The 20,573-nt window shown below is 35.5% G+C and overlaps 1 protein-coding gene across 1 annotated transcript; it reads left to right on the top strand.

The window, feature by feature from the left end:
• The first annotated feature begins 1,513 nt into the window (after positions 1–1,513).
• Positions 1,514–20,532, top strand: slc5a6a (solute carrier family 5 member 6a). The gene is made up of 16 exons (XM_058756474.1): positions 1,514–1,661; positions 8,434–8,894; positions 9,562–9,627; positions 9,955–10,006; positions 10,122–10,189; positions 11,313–11,467; positions 11,608–11,748; positions 11,954–12,083; positions 12,769–12,857; positions 12,961–13,073; positions 13,253–13,320; positions 13,469–13,555; positions 14,141–14,304; positions 14,462–14,565; positions 16,752–16,873; positions 16,971–20,532. Exons 2-16 carry the CDS (start codon positions 8,547–8,549, stop codon positions 17,130–17,132), a joined length of 1,869 nt encoding a protein of 622 aa, XP_058612457.1. The 5' UTR covers positions 1,514–1,661; positions 8,434–8,546; the 3' UTR covers positions 17,133–20,532.
• Positions 20,533–20,573: the final 41 nt, after the last annotated feature.

Genomic DNA, 20,573 nt, shown 5'->3' with positions numbered 1-20,573 from the left:
TATTATCTGATGTAATCTATAGTGGCTGTTGTCATGTTTATTTCTGCTGCTCTGCTGAAACTCACGTTGTTTGTGATGTTACAACGCCTCTCTGTTCTTAAGTTGCCAGGGATACATTCTAAGTATAATCAAAGACTTTGGTATAATACACATTAGTAAAAGGATCTATTTTAATTTTTATTTGTCTATATACACTTTGGGCGGTCGTGGTACATTATAAAAGTAGTCCAAAAAACCGTAACCCACGGCTCTGTAATTTTTCTCGCGACTGTATTTTCAAAATAGCCCACTTGTGCCGTTACCCTGGCAACATTGGTTGCCTGTACCCTCATCACACAGTGATAGATAACCTTCCGAGCTGCGATGACGGGAAGAAGTTGGGGCAAACTTTATCAAACGATTAATTTGCGTTAAAAAAATATTAGCGCGTTAATTTTTTTTTGATTAATCGCATGCATTAAGCGTTAACGTTGACACCCCTAATATACACTAATTTGACTTTTGAGGGATGAGTTATTTTTTTTATTTTTTATAATGAATGAATGAAGCATTTATATAGCGCTTTTATTGTGTATTGCTATACACCCAAAGCGCTTTACAATCATGTGGGGGGTCTCTCCTCAACCACCACCAGTGTGCAGCATCCACTTGGATGATGCGACGGCAGCCACAGGACAACGGCGCCAGTGCGCTCACTACACACCAGCTACAGGTGGAGAGGAGAGAGAGATAGAGCCAATCAAGTGGATGGGGATTATTAGGAGGCCATGATTGACAAGGGCCAGTGGCGGGAATTTGGCCAGGACACCGGGGTTACACCCCTACTCTTTACGATGAGTGTCATGGGATTTTTAATGACCACAGAGAGTCAGGACCTCAGTTTAACGTCTCATCCGAAAGACGGTGCACTTTTGACAGTATAGTGTCCCCATCACTATACTGGGGCGTTAGGACCCACACAGACCACAGGGTGAGCACCCCCTGCTGGTCTCACTAACACCTCTACCAACAGCTACCTAGTTTTCCCAGGAGGTCTCCCATCCAGGTACTGACCAGGCTCAGCCCTGCTTAGCTTCCATGGGCAACCGGTCTTGGGCTGCAGGGTGATATGGCTGTGATAATGCCCTATGGAAGTACAATAAAATCAGAAATATTCATTCAAAAGTAAACAACAACAACAATAATAAAAAAGAATAAATCAGTGCCAGAGTACAACAATAATAATAACATTATTGCTTACAATGTTGTATGCTCTAATCACCTTTTTACCTTTACACTCAATAAAGCTTGAAATCATTTTTAAAGTGAGAAAAATTCGTTTTGGATCAGACCATTTAATTTTGTGAATGTGAAAGTTTCCCATTAAAATACGTCGTGAGTGAGTTATTTATTTATTTATTTTTTCAGCTTGCATTTCAACATGCATAACACATTCTGAGTTTTTTCCTTGGGAAGTGCGAATGATCACTTTATATGAGACGTGAGTGAGGTAGCAACATGGTGACGCTCCAGCGTGACGTCTGAAGCACATGTGTATCAACTATGGAGAACAGCAACCTTTACTGTGATGTCAAGGAGAGAGTAGGGGTGGTCTGAACCGAGACCGCTTTAAGCCTTTCTACATTCATCACTCATTATTCACCGGATGAACTCTGACCAAGGTAAGATAATACATGATGGCTGAGCAGAATGAATGATAAGGTCGCTAAAAGGCACTGCCTAAACTGCCAGAGCACATCGCGCGCAGCAGCCAGCTTCGTTGATTATAATGGAAACGTTCTATTTGCGTCGCAGCGCACGCTTACGAACGTATGTTCTGTTGGGTAGCGCACGTTTTTCTCTGTCGTGACGAAACGGTGTCACTCTTTTACATCAGCATGCAATTTCCTTCAGGCATCGCGGTATTCTCCGCAGCTATAGCATGTAAAGGACACAGTCATCCAGCGACGTTGTAGCTATCAGATGCAGCTCTTAGTAGATTTTCTGTACATCGGGTGATATCTATATCTTATCTAACTATGAAATCAAATATTCGAAGCCGCGCTTTCTCTGAGTAAGTTAGTACGCGTGCAGTCTATGCGTTCTCGAGCTCGTGGCTCTGTTGCTCGCGAATAGCGCTTGGGTTGAGACATTTACCGATAATAGAGAACGATGTTCGTTTAACTAAACGTAATTTTTTCTTTAATTTTTAAACGAATGCCGTTTTTATTAATATTTTGATTAGATTAAAATTCATTTAATTCATTTCACGGTGTTACGTCCCGCCATTAAAACGAATAGGGAAATGTCATGGTGTCACTGACTGAAATATAACACGCGCGACGTGCCAGTGTTTGCAGAACCGTTTTCATGAAAATATTTATAATAACTATAGGCCTACTTTAAATGTAAGATGACACATGTCAACTTTAGAGGAAAAAATGAGATCCTATACGCTTTGAATAAAAAGTGTCCGGGACATTGTCATTATGTATCAATATGCAGATTCACCAAGTAGAACAAACACTCTAATCAACCAATCAGATGTAAATATCAAGTTTAGGTTTACAACAAGGGTTAGGGCTTTTACACTATTATTATTCACCTTTCATTTCCCTCTGGTTTTAGGGATAAGCTATGGGGAGGGTTAGGTTTAGGGGTAGGGGTTGGGTTAGTATGCCAATAACTTGCTGCAAAGTGTTTCGGATCTCATATGGACAAATCTTGATCTTTGAACATGAATTTCTGCGGAGTATTACTGCCAAACTTTGTTTTATAAAGTCAGGTTGCACAATAGCCGTTGTAAAAAGATCTACTGCCATGATTAATATTTGTTGGATGGATAAGTTTAAGTTTACCCAGCAGAGTAACCAGAAGATGCAGGGTTTAAGGGTTTGGGAAAGTCTTAAGGGTTTGAAACAATGTAAGTGTGAATAAACAATGACAGAAATTTTATTTTTGGCGGAACTGTCCCTTTTAGTGCCTTAGTGGTTTACATTTAGTCCAGTTTTCTTAAGTTGCTAATCCTGGTGCTGGTGAAACAATGATTTAATGCATTGTTAATCATGTTGGTTGGCCCGCTGGTTTGCTGGGAGCTTGGTATTTTAAGTAGCACTGCAGCTTTTCACAAACTTGATTTCACCAGTACCAGCCTATAATTCATGTCAGAACTTGTTCTATTCAATGCCATTGTCTTGTTTTATTTCCTGTTAACCGATGTCAAATATAGTGAGAGATTAATATGGTTCTTATGACTCCAACATATGAACATATGAGCTTATCCCTGTGTTAGAATATAAAATATTATAGTTATTTTTACTCGATTATTTATCTTATTTTGCATTATTATTGTTATTAATATTATGTTTTTATATCCTTTTTAATATATTTTTTCTTAATTGTAAAGCTGTATCTATCAGTGATGCATCTTATAAACCTTTTTTATCTTTATTATTAGTTTTTCAGTTTTATTATTATTTAAGATTTAGATATATTTTATCATTTTATTGTTGTTAGTATTAATAATTAGGTTCTCATGGTTGTCCTTTCTATGTACGGCATGTGTGACTTGTGCATTCAGTTTTTTAAAGATGGTGGTTTGAGGATTCATGTCTGACATACATAATATAAGAACATATTGTCAAGTTTTATCAAGGGTTCCCTGTTATGAAAAGCAAAATAAGTATACAAAAGAAAATAAAAGATTAAGTTCTTATAACAGAATGTACCTGAGTTCTGAGAATGCACCTGCTGACAGCCTTGCCGTTTAAATAGGGCTGAAAACTGAAAGTGGTACTTCAATGTACATTTGCTCTGTTTGTAGAAAACATTAATTTAGTGGAATTTATTCTAAAAAACAATGTTAAATTGACATCCCTATTTATCAGACAAATATTGTGCCTTTTTTGAATAAGGCCAATTGTAGTGGCACTCATGCTAAACCACTATAAACAATGGGACAGTTGGGTTGTTAGTTGATTGGATGGTCCAGAACAGCTGATATTTACTATTTATCGGCCATGTCAGGGTACGCTGTGTAATACAGTGGGTTCTGATGCTGCTGATGAGTCATAAGCTGTGTTTAATGGATCATATGCAGGAGCAGGGCTTGATCATAGAGGCTAAAGAGAATCAAACAGACACTTTGCTATGCCTTTATCCCACTGTTTGATCATCAAAAGCCTTGTGACCATAGAAACGATACAGGCTTGTCCCTTTTTTGCCTTTGATACATCTCATGTTATTTCTTATCCATCATAGATTTTGTATTTTTTTAAGAATCTAACTAAAAAACCCAAGCTATTTTGCACAATAACAGGAAAGAATCCAGACAGTCCATTTTGACAGCATAGTGAGTTGACAAATCTTGGCCTGTGTGTCCTTGAATGTTTCATCACTGTTCTGCAGATAAGAACCGGTTTGTCCTTTCTTTTCTTGTAATAATAAGTGAGAAAGATTGAACTGGTGTGAAACCCTCCATTCCAACCCAAACATCTTTTGTGCGGTGTTATTATTATCTGAGTTGTCACAGACCTTCTAGGTCAGAGTCTTTCGCTCATGTCCTTATCATGCCACACGTGAGACTTATCTTTTAGCAATCTAGCTGACACAACAGCTTTGATGACACAAAATGAATTGAGCTATGTGAGTTTTGCCCATGATATACTGTTATCAACTGCCTATCAAAGCCTATAAAATGATTTTATTTGTTTCATATTAACTTCAGTCGATGGCTTGGCTCAGATTCCAGAGAACTAGTTGTTTAAAGGTCTTCCCACCGGCTGTTAGAGTCATGTAGAGTATATTTCAATAACCTGAATAACTTGCCAAACGCAGGTGAAAATCAGACATGGTGGGTAACACATTAACTCACTAGCTAATTTGGTGGTTAATTGCTTTTTGCTTTGCATGTCATGATCGCTATCAGAACTCTTCCCTAAGACTATATATATATATATATATATATATATATATATATATATATATATATATAGATAGATAGATAGATAGATAGATAGATATAGATAGATAGATATATATATATATATATATATATATATATATATATATATATATATATATATAGATACAGATTTTCAGTGTGATTTTTCATTTGGACCTAGTTACACAAGTGAGTTACACTCAAGTGTTCTTGACCTCAAAATGAAAAATGTAATATTTGCTGTAGTACTTGAAGCACGTGGTTTCTCACATGGACAGGACAGGATTGTGTGCAGTAAATTGTGTTAACTAATTTACAGATATTGCAAGTTTAGTCAATAAATGACAATTAGCAAACTCACCGTTGCAAGAAAGTTTAGTATGATGCTTGACCTTTGACCATTTTGCAGGGTGTTATGTAACTTGCATGTCATTTGTAATATTTTAAATGTCTTTACTGACACTTGATCAATGTAAGGCATTCTCGCTTAATGAGAGTATTAATTTCTTTAAAAAAAATCCTTTTAAAAACTGCAGTATGTGATAATAGTGTGACTTGCTATTTCATCAGTATCATCCTCTCAGTGTCACCTATTAAATTTTTTCGTAGAGTCTGACTCCTCTGACCCACAATATGACCCACAGTGCTTTTTGCATTCAACACGTTCGTGTGAATAAGCTTGAACCCTACAATATGTTAGAATAGTTGCTTGTAAGCTGGTTTGTTACGACAGGAAGCCAGAGAGGCACAATATTAAATTAAAAAGAGATTTCTAAGTCACATGATGACTCATTGAATAAACTGTGTTATGTCATTATGTCTCACAAGACCAGTGCTCGGTTTTCAGTGGGTTGTGTGATTGATAAACTGATGATTGTGTTCTATTTCTTTTTAGGTATGTATTTATTATTTTTTGAACAAGGCACTGAGAGCAATCATTTTGTTTGGCTCATTAAGACATTTATTATGTTTTGATCAGTGTCTGGAACTTCACAAAACAGCGAGAACAAGACTATCTAACTTTTCAATTATTTCATTTATTTACGTGAAATATAGAAACCAAAACAATCAAATTATTCTTTAACATAGATGATGTGTTTTCTGTGTTATTTTTTAATTAAACCTTTGTTAATGTTTTCATGCTGTGTCCTAAGGCCTACTAGCAGCTCAGAAAACATAATGTAGAGCTTTAATCAAATGAGGTGAGCCAGCAGTGCTTTCAGCTTTAACTCTAGTGACATCTTTACAGCAGCAGTTCTAGAAATTCTACTGATATTACAAAACAACTGTTACACATACTGACTAACACATCATTTACGTTTAGATGTATTTGAATTATGACATAGCTAAATAATCTCTTAATTATAAAATGAAGGTTCCTTTCTTCATTGTTGTGACAATATTAAAAACGTCACTAATTTCATTGACAAGATTATTGTTCTATACTGACATGATTTTAATTCTTCTGTGCAACACATAATATATTTTGAAGAATGTTTTTGTTGTTTTATTGTTTGCTAATAAAAAAATGGTGGCATGAAATGAAAATGTAACCGATACCTAATAGCCTACATGTTATAGGTCTTATAGTGAATGATTCATCCATGCATGTTATACTGTATATATACAGGTGCATCTCAATAAATTAGAATGTCGTGGAAAAGTTGATTTATTTCAGTAATTCAACTCAAATTGTGAAACTCGTGTATTAAATAAATTCAATGCACACAGACTGAAGTAGTTTAAGTCTTTGGTTCTTTTAATTGTGATGATTTTGGCTCACATTTAACAAAAACCCACTAATTCACTATCTCAACAAATTAGAATATGGTGACATGCCAATCAGCTAATCAACTCAAAACACCTGCAAAGGTTTCCTGAGCCTTCAAAATGGTCTCTCAGTTGGGTTCACTAGGCTACACAATCATGGGGAAGACTGCTGATCTGACAGTTGTCCAGAAGACAATCATTGACACCCTTCACAAGGAGGATAAGCCACAAACATTCATTGCCAAAGAAGCTGGCGGTTCACAGAGTGCTGTATCTAAGCATGTTAACAGAAAGTTGAGTGGAAGGAAAAAGTGTGGAAGAAAAAGATGCACAACCAACCGAGAGAACCGCAGCCTTATGAGGATTGTCAAGCAAAATCGATTCAAAAATTTGGGTGAACTTCACAAGGAATGGACTGAAGCTGGGGTCAAGGCATCAAGAGCCACCACACACAGTTGTGTCAAAGAATTTGGCTACAGTTGTCATATTCCTCTTGTTAAGCCACTCCTGAACCACAGACAACGTCAGAGGCGTCTTACCTGGGCTAAGGAGAAGAAGAACCGGACTGTTGCCCAGTGGCCCTTTTTTCAGATGAGAGCAAGTTTTATATTTCATTCGGAAACCAAGGTCCTAGAGTCTGAAGGAAGGTGGAGAAGCTCATAGCCCAAGTTGCTTGAAGTCCAGTGTTAAGTTTCCACAGTCTGTGAAGATTTGGGGTGCAATGTCATCTGCTGGTGTTGGTCCATTGTGTTTTTTGAAAACCAAAGTCACTGCACCCGTTTACCAAGACATTTTGGAGCACTTCGTTCTTGCTTCGTTCTGCTGACCAGCTTTTTAAAGATGCTGATTTCATTTTCCAGCAGGATTTGGCACCTGCCAAAAGCACCAAAAGTTGGTTAAGTGACCATGGTGTTGGTGTGCTTGACTGGCCAGCAAACTCACCAGACCTGGTGAGTTTGTCAAGAGGAAAATGAGAAACAAGAGACCAAAAAATGCAGATGAGCTGAAGGCCACTGTCAAAGAAACCTGGGCTTCCATACCACCTCAGCAGTGCCACAAACTGATCACCCCATGCCACGCCGAATTGAGGCAGTAATTAAAGCAAAAGGAGCCCCTACCAAGTATTGAGTACATATACAGTAAATGAACATACTTTCCAGAAGGCCAACAATTCACTAAAAATGTTTTTTTTATTGGTCTTATGAAGTATTCTAATTTGTTGAGATAGTGAATTGGTGGGTTTTTGTTAAATGTGAGCCAAAATCATCACAATTAAAATAACCAAAGACTTAAACTACTTCAGTCTGTGTGCACTGAATTTATTTAATACACAAGTTTCACAATTTGAGTTGAATTACTGAAATAAACAAACTTTTTCATGACATTCTAATTTATTGAGATGCACCTGTATATCATATAATAACAACAGACTTATTTCTGATGAATTCTTTTTTTTTTTTTTGATAATCTGTTACATTTGAATGTACTTCACAATACGGAAGATTAACTTGATTGCTACTTTGATTTGATTGCGACTTTTATGTTACTTTATTTTTGTGTATAAAAAGGCCAAATTGTGATGTAATGGTTGTTACATATAGTTGTTTTGCACATACTGTGCAATGCATTAGTGTAAATGTTTCCTTACTGCTAATTTGGAAAAATCTTTAAATCTAGACAGCCAGTAAGTGTAATGTGGATATTCTGCATTTTTGCCTAAACAGTCTTTTTATTTCTTATAGAAAGTCACCTGCAATCCTTCATGATGACCCAATGTTCAACTCTCCACTGACCCTCCACTGAACATCCAGGGGCCACATCGCTCCGTGTGCTCCTCTCCACACCTCACAGCATCATGGGGGACGTAGTGCAGATGCACTTCAGCACGGTGGATTACGTGATTTTTGTCGTGCTGCTAGTGGCCTCCGCAGGAATTGGCCTTTACTATGCCTTCTCAGGGGGTCGTCAGAGGACCACACAGGAGTTCCTGCTGGCCGACCGCAGCATGCGCTGCCTTCCAGTGTCCCTTTCGCTGCTGGCCACCTTTCAATCAGCAGTGGCCATCCTGGGTGCCCCATCGGAGATTTACACACATGGCACACAGTATTGGTTCCTGGGCTGCTCCTACTTCCTGGGCCTGCTCATCCCCGCACACATTTTCATACCAGTTTTCTATCGTCTCCGCCTTAGTAGCGCGTATCAGGTAGTACATTAGAAATTCACTATTTGTTTGTTTGAGAGAGTGGAGTATGTGTCACTTTTTGGGAATCAGAGTTGTTTTTTTTAATGAATCAGTTTAACCATTTAACCAATCAGTCAGTGAATGATTCATTAGGGAATTAGTATGAAATTTAAGGATTTTACAAAATCCTTATCGGTAATCATTAAACAACTGGAAAGTTAATGGAAAAAATATGGATATTCATTGGTCAAAAAGGGTGGGAACTTTGTAAATTGACCTGCAAGTGCAAAACTGCAGCATTCTCACAAGTGGGCTTAGACTTTTGGACCCCCCTTTTTTAACATTATAAGGATAATGTACAGTCACTCCGTTAGTATAGCAAAATAAATCCCAACATTATACAAAAAATATTTGATAGCAGAATTCTAACCAATCAAAATCAAGCATTCCAGAAATCAAAATATACTATTTTATTACAGTAAATAAGATACTGTTCAAAAGTTTTTAGAAAGTATTTCTTACATTTGATCAATTTAAGGCACGCTTGATGAATCCATCTCAATCCATCTGAATGAAAATTATGAAATATTTGTAAATTGCAGTTCTACAGCTGTACAAAACATGCTCTATGGGGTTTTACACTCTTTCTGTTTGTATTAAATTCTTGCCTTCTTTTTCTTTTTCATAGTATCTGGAGCTTCGTTTTAGTAAAAGTGTTCGGATATGTGGCACTGTGACCTTCATCTTTCAGATGGTGAGTTGTGGTTACCACCTGGAGGTGTGCAATAGGATATTAAAACCTTCAGGAGTATAATCTAATAATCTAAAGTAATATTGTATTTTACTCCAGTTTTGTTAGGCACAAAGACACCCTGTTGTCAGTATAAAAACTTGAACTTTCACCTACAAACTTATTCTTACCCCCCCCCACTGATATGGACAATATTTTGCTCAGCGTTGTGGATCTAAAGTGTAATGATTCTCAGAACTATCAGTTACAAGACAGGGGGAAATTCAGAACAATCTTGTGTGCTTGTAGAATATCATTACAACATCAGTAAATGTATGTGTTTTTACGCAGGTGATCTATATGGGAGTTGTTCTGTATGCTCCAGCACTTGCACTTAATGCAGGTAATTGAGACTATTGATGCATTACAAGACACATATGTTGATGTATATCAGATAAGTAGTTTATTTCATGTTTTTCCTCTTGTAAATATTTGTTTGAATTTGTTTGTGATCACAGTAACAGGTTTTGACCTTTGGGGGGCAGTGATGGCCATGGGACTGGTGTGCACGCTTTATACAGCTTTGGTAAGTTGGAGATATGCATCAGTTTAAACAAGTTTAGGGTCAGTAAAAGATAATGAATACCTTTAATCAGCAGGGACACATTCAATTGATCAGTTGAGTGACAGAAAATACATTTATGATCTTACAAAATATTTCTATTACAAGTAAATGTTATTCTTTTGAAATTTCAAAAGAATCATAATAATACAAGATCAAATAATACAGAAAAGCATCACGATTTACACAAAAATATTAAGCAGCACACATGTTGATAATAATACAAAATCAAGACAAGTGCTGGATAAAACAATTCAGCTTAATCATGGGAATAAATTACAAAAATATGGGTCAAAGACATTAAGATGAAATTTACAAAAGTGATTTTATGTCCATAGAAAGCACATTAAATGTAAGTAAAGTGTCTATTTTAAGGTTTCAAATAAATTTTTGGAGAATATAATGTATAATATAATGTTACATTTTCATTCAGTGTAACACAATATTTATGTAAATATTCAAAAAACATGCTTATTCTGACTTGTACATATAAATATAAAAAGAATAAGGGAGCATATTAAATTTTATTGTGTTTTAAATGAGTAAAAATTCTTACTGACAAATCGGCAAAACCTAGGATAGTGGCAAATTAAAAATAAAAGTAAAATTACAACTAATTAGTATTTGGGGTGAAAGTAATTAGTCTTTTAATATGTCACTCATAAATTGATTTTTGTTGTAAATATGCCTGACAAGATTGTTACACTGAATGACATTTTAGTAGGTGTCTTCTGTAAATCAGGAAAAAATGTATGCTATTTATTTTTTGCTCAGAAAAACAAAAACAAAATTGCAATTCAATTAAACAGAAAACTTTTAAAGTTTATTTTGGGGAAAAACAGTATTACACTTATTGCTTAAACCCTTTTTCGTCTTTGAACCATATAGATTTAAATTATACATTTAAAATATATTAAAACAGAAAACAATTACTATAAATTTCACAATATTAAATTTTTACTGTGTTTTTGATCAAATTAATGTAGCCTTGATGAGCATTTCTTTCAACAACATTAAAAAATCCCCAAACTTTTGAATGGTAGTGTACATTATAACACACCTGCTCCTCTCTTCTCTTCTTCTCCAGGGTGGTCTGAAAGCGGTGATCTGGACAGATGTGTTTCAGACAATTGTTATGTTTGCGGGGCAGCTGGCAGTGATTGTAGTTGGTACCCATCAGGCAGGTGGTATCGCTGAAGTTTGGAGGAAAGCACAAAACGGCAGCCGTATCTCAGGCCTTGAGTGAGTGGTGCGATTTGATATCATTTTGTTTCATATATGAGTAACTAAACTGTTCCTTTAAGATCATCTAACAAACACTGTTCCACATACCAGAACTGTAACTGAAGCTCACATTCTTTGTTTTGTGGTCCCCATGGCAGCCTGAACCCTGACCCTTTAGAGAGGCACACATTCTGGACTCTGGGAGTGGGGGGCATTTTTCTCATGCTGGCCCTGTATGGAGTGAATCAGGCTCAGGTCCAGAGATACCTCAGCTCCCGCACAGAGAAAGAGGCCATCATGTAAGAAAACACCCAGCTCTTCCACACTCTGTTTAAGTCAATAGAATCTGAAACTGTGATGTTTCTGCTGTGTTGTGTTAAATTACTGCAAAAAATCTCTATGGTTTCAGAGCAGCCCATTGACGTTTTGTATTATTATTTATATTTTGGTGATTCATTTTGTTTTTATAAATGGCCAGTACATTTGGAAGTGTTTTTTCTTCAGGTCCTGTTATGCGGTGTTCCCATGCCAGCAGATCGTGCTCACGTTGGGCTGTTTAATGGGTCTGGTTATGTATGCTCGATATGGGGAGGAGAGCCCGCTGGATAAGGGATATGTCAACAGCAATGACCAGGTCAGACACAAAATGTATATACTTCAGTTCAAATGTTTGGGGACAGTATGGTTTTTTTAGGGAAATGCAAAATTTTTCAGCAAGGATATATTAAATTGATCAAAAATGACAGATAAGACATTTAGAACGTCTCAGAAGATTCAAATGATTTTGAATAAATACAAATAAAAACTTTCTATTCATCTATTCTATTTTTCTGTGGATAATGAACAAAATGTATTATGGTTTCCACAAAAAAATATTAAGCAGTACAGTTGTTTTTAACATTGATAATAAGAAATGTTTCTTGAGCAGCAAATCAGCCTATTAGAATGATTTCTGAGGATCATGTGACACTGCTGAAAATTCAGCTTGGGAAAAAACAATATTTAAAATATATTAAAATTGTAATAATATTTCAGTACTTTTGAACTGCAAACATTAAAAATATTACCAACCCCAAACCCATATATATATGATTAGAAAGTAAAATAATAATTGTTTATTTTTATGCAACAGCCTATTGTTTTTGAAAATCATTATTATTACATGTTTCTTCTTTATAAAAGTGTTGTAACCTTTATCATTCACTTTTGTATCCTTATTGTTATCCTAACACTTCTTGTTGTCCTTTGATATCAAGATCATCGCACCATTTGACAGTTATTATGGGAAACTCACTTTCCACCTCTCTCTCCATCTGCAGATGGTGCTGTACTTTGTAATGGATGTGTTGAGAGATCTTCCTGGTTTACCAGGACTGTTTGTCGCCTGTCTGTTTAGTGGAGCTCTCAGGTATCAACCAGATTTTGTGAGGACAGTTCCTCCTATTATAATTTTCAATGGGTTTTTTAGATATTGATATTGATCTTTAAATGGTGTCCAATTTATCTTACAGCACAATCTCATCTGCCTTCAACTCCCTGGCAACGGTTACCATGGAGGATCTGATCAAACCTCACGTACGACCCATGACGGAGGCCCGTGCCACTCTGTTATCAAAAATGTTGGGTAAGCTATTTTACAATAACTGTCTGAAAGGCAGAGCTTTTTATTTCACTCATTATTTTTCTATGAGTGGTCCATCTCTTCCTCATAGAATGAGTCGAGTACAAGATATTGTCCATACTAAGCTGAAAGCCAATTCTGGGATGGTGGGGTAATTTCTTTGTCATTAAATTCCCCCACAGCTCTTGCCTATGGTCTTGTGTGTCTGGCTATGGCATACTTCGCCTCTTTAATGGGCTCTGTGCTGCAGGTGAGGTCCATGATTATATTATGTGGATATAATAATACAAGAAATGCAGATCAATTTTAAGTGTAATTTAGTTTAATGTATTCATAAAGTTAACAATAATCTATATCTATGTTTATTCCCCATCTCTTTAACATCTTTAACAACTTAGGCAGCACTCAGTATATTTGGGATGGTTGGTGGACCTCTTCTTGGCCTTTTCTGTCTTGGGATGTTTTTCCCTTGGGCCAATTCCACTGTAAGTCAAACAAGCAAAGCATCCACATGTGTATATATATATATATATATACACACACACCTGTTCAAAAGATTGGGGTCGGCAAGATTTTTTAGTTTCATGAGTCTCATGCTCACCAAAGCTGCATTTATTTGATCAAAAATACAGTAAAAATAGTAATACTATTACTAACTTTTCTATGAAGGCTTCTATTTGAATAGATTTAAAAATGTAATTTATTTCTGTGATGCAAAGCTGAATTTTCAGCATCATTACTCCAGTCTCAGTGTCACACGATCCTTCAAAAATCATTCTAATATGTGATTTTGTTGCTCAAACATTTCTTATCACTGTTGAAAACAGTTGTTTGGAGACCGTGATACATTTGAATAGTGAATAAAATAATGTAAAAAAAACAGCATTTATTTGAAATGTATATGTTTATATAACAATGTAGGAGTCTTCACTTTTGATCAGTTTAATTCGTTCTTGCTTATTAAAAGAGTCCTAACATTTGAACGGTTTTATCTTGTCACTAATGCAGCCAGTGGTATTTGGTAGATGATTGAAGGTATGATTCATTTCATGGACTGAGTGTGTTTTCAGGGTGCTCTGGTTGGGCTGGCATCAGGGCTGGTCATGGCTTTCTGGATCGGAATCGGCAGCTTTGTTTCACGAATGTCTGCACCTGTGATAAATGCCACTGTCATACCTAATGTGGGAAACATGACAACAGCTGTGATGACGACACTCATCAAACCTAAACAAAGGTTTATATTTTGAATAAAGTAATGGTGCTCAAGAAATTCCTGTTCTAAAATGCTTGATTACATCAGACCAATCAGAAATTCCAAAAACTGCTTAGACTAATCATCGGTATATTACAGACTGAATTGGCTCATTTATTGTATCTTCTTGTCTTCTCAGGCCTTCTGGAGTTCAGGCTTTGTACTCTCTATCATACATGTGGTACAGTGCTCATAATTCTGCCACAGTTGTGGTGGTGGGACTACTGGTCAGCTTTCTCACGGGTAAAGTGTGTTTCCAAAACACAACAAACTCTCTAATCGTCTTACCGTATCCTAGGTTCTGTCAATGAGTCTTTAAAGTAGTTTAAAGTTTTGTTTTGCTGCTGATAAAGCTACCTTTGTTAATATGCTGCGTGTTGTCTAAACTGTGAAGTGTTAAAGATAAGGTTAAAATTCATTGACTTAGTAAGATTACACAGAATTTATGGAAGTGTTTTCAAATTGACTTCCGCAAGGTGGTGCTAGTGGGTTTGCATGAAATTTCAGAGAAAAGGAAAAGCAAAATGTATTTTGAAATAATAATGCAAAACGAATATGCATAGTTATGTGGAAAAAGTGATTTACAAATACATTTAAATTGAGCTTAAATTGATGCTTTTATATTACAATGAGTAGATACACTCTTACACTAATACAAAGTAAATATATTAAAGGTAATATTTAAATGTATTTTTTGCTTTGCTACAATTACATATAAACAGAGGCGGACAAAGTACACACCTTCATTACTTGAGTGAAAGTACGGATACTACTGGTCAAATACTACTCCACTACAAGTGAAAGTTGTAAAGACAGATTTTTACTTAAGTAAAAGTACGGAAGTACATGTTTTTAAAAGTACTTAAGTATCAAAAGTAAAAAGTAAATGCACTGTTTTATTGTCGCATTGTTGTATACTTACAATACCTTATGCCACTAATGCAACCTACTGAATACACTCATTAGCTTGTATTATCTTTGGAATTAAGAGCTTTTATGTTAGCAAACCTATAGAAATGGAACAACTGAATGAAGATAATCATCTTTATTTTTTTTATTTAATACTCCTACAACTACATTGAACTCATTTTAATACTTGTTTAAAAGTTACAAATTTCCTTTTCAAATAGATATTGAAGTCTATGATATGGTTCATTTTAGGCAAACAAAGCAAACATTGAAAAGAAAACAAACCTTTAGACTCTTCAGAAAGCGGGATCATACTCTCTCAGTATGTTCATGGGTGTGCAGGTTGCACCAAAGAACCGTCTTTTTGAATTTTGCCATCAACTGATCAGTGTCCATAAAATGCTCAGAAATCAGTGAACTTCACAACATGTGGCTACGGTTGGGTAATGTGTGAATTTTATCCATTCCGATTCTGATTCTTCTTATTGATTTCAATTCTTATTGATTGCCAGTTTAGATTCCAAAGTTTTCATTTAGCCGACTTTTTGATAATTTGTTTGCAAAATAATTATTATAAAAAAAATTATATATATATATATATATATATATATAATGTATTTATGTGCAGTGTTTTGACAGTAAAATAATGTTCAGATTTATATATTTCCCTGACCAGTTTTAAGCAACAATTTACCAGTAGGCCTAAGTTTATACAGTATATATATATATATATATATATATATAAGTAAAGTGAGGGCAGCAATTTTTGACAGAAAAAAAGGGTTCAGTGATATATAACAACTTTCTACTTGGGGACCTTGATATAAATGTAGTTGAGTAAAAAGTATGATATTTGTCTTTCAAATGTAGTGAAGTTAAAGTCGCAAGTTTCCAGAAAAAATAATACTCAAGTAAAGTACAGATACTCAAAAAGTGTACTTAAGTACAATACTCAAGTAAATTTACTTCGTTACTGTCCACCTCTGCATATAAAAGCCAATCATTTAATTTTGAAAACACATTTTAAGAATATCAATCAAGCTTACAATTTTTGCACCCTCATAAATGACAACTGACCCAAATATAGTTGCAATGATATTTTAGTCATATACGGAGCATCATATACAGGGGTCCTCAACACAAAAAGTTTAAAACACCCAGGTCTAGGTTATACAATGACAATGAGAGTTTTGTTTTGTATTATTTATATACTATTATTATTTATTAGTTTCTATTAATATTTTAAATTTTTTAAAATATATTTTCAGTTTTCATTTTAGTAATTTTTAGTGCTTTTGTCTTTTTTTTATATATTTCTATGCAGCTTCAATTTTTATTTCAGTTTTTAGTTTCAATTTTAGTACGTCATGGCAACATCTCTACTTTTTGAACTTTTGAACTAATACGTAGAAATTTGAAGTTTTATTTCAGTTACCAAAATCTATTTTTAATAGTTTTAGTTTGAACAACATTGATCATTAGGCTGCAACAACACATTTTTGTGCTTTGTGTTCACTCAGGGCCCTGGAAAGAGAAAGAGTTAAACCCAGGTACGATTTACCCTGTGCTTGGCAATTTGCTGTTCTTTCTGCCCCAACGCTACAAGGAGAAACTCTGCTGTGTCACTCCACTGGAAGACCATGTAAGTCACTTAAATGCTACGAATCAAAATACAGTTTCAAATACAGCATTCCTTCTTCCATTATGAATGGTTATGTATGTATGTGCCTATGCTATAGTCCAAAGGCCTGGAATGTCAGCCTTACCAGATGGCCCAGAAAGACAGCAATGGCGTTGCCTATACTAAAGGGGAAGACAAGCTCAGGGAAGAGGATGGAGAAAAGATAACCGCCCAGCCTACTTGTAACCTGGCCCATACAGTGCAGGAAACAGCCTTGTGAAATCTCCCGCACACAGCCACAGCCCTAAAGGGTCTTAGTTTCCCACAGGCTCTGGGAAGAAAACGTCCGTTACGATGCCAAAATCTCACTGTTTTCTCCTCTTGAATTTGGTAAGAAGCTTAAGTCCAGAAGTTGTGGGTTGTATTGTGGGCCCTTTGCAATATTGGTACGCTGTGCCCTCAACTGCCAGTGATCGAGGCGAGGGGTTGTGTTATTTATATGTGGTACTTTATGATGTCAGTGGTCCGTCATAAAAAGTGTATTATGTTTAGATCTTGAACAAATTGAGGTGTGTTGAGCTGAAGCGACACAAATGATCACCTAAATCTTTCAGTTTACTTGTCCTAAATTGAATCTCAAGAATACTTGTTGAATATTGAATACTAATTGAATATTGCTGGCTCGTGATATACGTACATGCACAAATCAAAGAAATCATGCTGAACGTCAGGTTTAAGATAAATGGTTTAACACTAGAAAGACCACAGTTTGCACAAATCTGTAGTCATTTAAATGTCAGTGCTGTTTGAGTTTTGGGGTTTTTCTCTCCCAAAGGTTTTGTTTCGTCCAAAGTTCACTACATTAGCCTTTCCATTCTGTTTGCCTTGAAAGCGCTATTGTCAATGTGTTTGTTCCCTAAACTGAGTTAAAAGTTTACAGTGAATGAAGAATTGCTAATATTGCCTATTTAAATGTAGTAAACTTTTAGCTTAACATTCATGAAAAGACCATCTGCAAGTCTCATATTGTGATAGATACAATGAATCTAATGCATGTCGAATCTAGTTCCTCATTGAAGCCCATTGTTTGTGACAAGTGCCTCCTCAAATGAATGTATGATGTAGTTTTGTGACTGGATTGTTGCTTTAGTTTGCCGTTTCGTCATCTAACCCAAATGGAGCATAGGCCTGAAGTATCTGGACACCCCACTATTAAATTCCCATGATGCTTTGCGTTGTGAGGGCCTGGCTAACTATACTTTAGCATCTAAAAAAAATTTGCCTAGATTCAATATTATTTTGGTATGGATGATTTTTTAGAAAACGGTCATGTTAGAAATGTTCTTCATGATGTAGATTAAATGTTATAATAGCCTATTCAAATGTTTGATCTTAGATATAGAAGATACATGTTATAGTATCAAGACTAACTGCATAGAATTGAAACCTCAGTGCGAGTTACTGACCATAATTCTCAGTATTAGCATATGGATCGGTTTGGTTGCACTCGTTTTCTTGTAATTTGATTCAGTTTTTGCTGTTATAGTGGCATTTTCTGTGCTTTGCTGTCTAGTCTAAATTCAGACCTCAGTCTAAGCCATACCATTTGTAGTTGTTGTAGGATTCCTAGGTCCTTGTATTGTGCCTATGACTGGAATGAAAGCTTTCTCTAAACCTGTCACAATCTCACAAGCACAGGCAGTCGGTTATATATTCAGGTTATGCGCTCTGGGTCAACAGTTTGTGGTGGTCTCACATCTACTGGTGTTTCTTATTTTTATTTTTTGGTTCTTTATTGTGGGTGTATCATCTTGGTCTGGTAACAGGTTTCAGTTTAACATTCATCTCCAAATAATCATCATATGTGGAATCATATTCATCACGTCGATTCACACAGAATGCGGTTTTGTGGTGTTTTTAAAAAAAATTATTTTCCAAAGTAAACACACTGTTGCATCCTTAACTCACTGCTTGTCCAGCATCGCACTCATGAGCGATGCATTTTTAAAATAAGTTAAAATAAAAGCGCTGTAATAAAAACGTTAAAATAAAAGCGTTAAAATAAAGTGATTTGAGATCCTGCGTTTTTCCCATTTTGGAGCATTCGCTTTTTTAAACGCAAGAAATACTAACAACTTTTATCGCTGTGCCACTTCTCACTTATTCAATTCTCATTCAGATCGATTCCGTAATGCTCTGTCTTGCTTTTTTTAAGCTACTTTTTGTCCATCTGCATGGCTTTCATGCAGCTTTTTTCTTTTTTTTTAGCATCTTACACAATGAACACCATATTTTTAGGACACTACTTCATGTTAAACAAACTTTTTAAATGGATCTCGATGTGCCTTCAATTCAATTGAAGTTGTTTGCTGTTTTTGAACGCAAGTACACATCCTAAACGGCCCCAAGGGTTTTACCTTTTGTTGAGTGAATACTTTACATTTCTTATGAGCTCCAGAAATATATTCACAGCAATGAATTATGACATTAATTTTTAGCCTAACAGTATTAGATGCTAAATTAAATATCGCTATCAAGCATCTGCTATGGGATATATATGCATTTAATGTTCAGTCATTCTTTAACAAGCAATTACACTATTTTTGAATCCATCCAATTCAATGTATTAGAATAATGATGACATTCTGGTATGAAAATGAGAAATTAGTTTGGATTTTAGTAACTTGAGCATTCCAATCAAAGGGCCCAATGCATATAATCTCTTTACTGTAAAATGTAAACATTGCTTGATTTCGCCTAAATTTTGTCATTATATTCATTGTGTAGAAGACATTTTATTTTGCATTATTAGTGTCATAATGTATGTATGTGTAAGACTGGATCATGTAGAGTTTCCATCTGTCATACCTGAAATTACTTGAATAATTTGTGTGCATTTACAGACTGAATATTGCATCAGAATAGTTCCACTGATCATTTCTCTTTGTCCTAAGAATGTCTTAATTCAGAATGCATTTCCCCTGTGAGCAATCAAAGGAGGAATAAATCGTCACAAGCACATTTTAAAACTGCCTACAACAGGACAAACTGTTAAGGCACAGGCAGGGATTGACCCATTATAAACTATGCTGTCCTACAATCTAAAACTGTAACCCTAAGAGAATCGACCTTGGGGGCCTATGTGGAAAAAGAAAAAAAAAAAAACACTGAACTGTACTGTGAGAATTGTTTTTTATGACATTTTTAAATGCTCATTTTCTATGGAAAGCGCAACTCTCGTTAGTGCAAAATAAATATTTCGATATGTAATATTTATGTTTGTATAAATATTATGAGAATATTTATTTTTTTATAGAAGTGTTCCTATTTTATTTTCCCAAATATGCATTCCAGAAAACCATAAGCAATGGAGTTTGACCAGCTTCATTGCTTTGGTCGTGCCTTCACTTAGTGTCTCTTTATTTGATTGGTCGTGAAAGTTCTCGCCAAGAACTTTCCATTATGTGGAAAAAGAGTCAGTTGCATTGGCCAGCAGAGCGTCTATAAGCGATGATACCTTTATTTATACAGATGAATGCAGAATAGAGGAACAGATATACTTAGCCAATCTAGTGGGCATTACTTTGAATCATGAACACTCATTTTTCCTCTTGATGAATTGTTTGTAATGAGAAAGTGATATAAAATTTGTCTTGATAACAATAAAAATGTCTTCCCGACTGTCTTGTAATTTCGGTCTTTACTACGTATTGCCATCATT

The sequence above is a fragment of the Onychostoma macrolepis genome, chromosome 20, assembly GCF_012432095.1.
Source record: "Onychostoma macrolepis isolate SWU-2019 chromosome 20, ASM1243209v1, whole genome shotgun sequence".
NCBI classification, from domain to species: Eukaryota; Metazoa; Chordata; class Actinopteri; order Cypriniformes; family Cyprinidae; genus Onychostoma; species Onychostoma macrolepis.
This window is presented reverse-complemented; position numbering and strand designations above follow the sequence as displayed.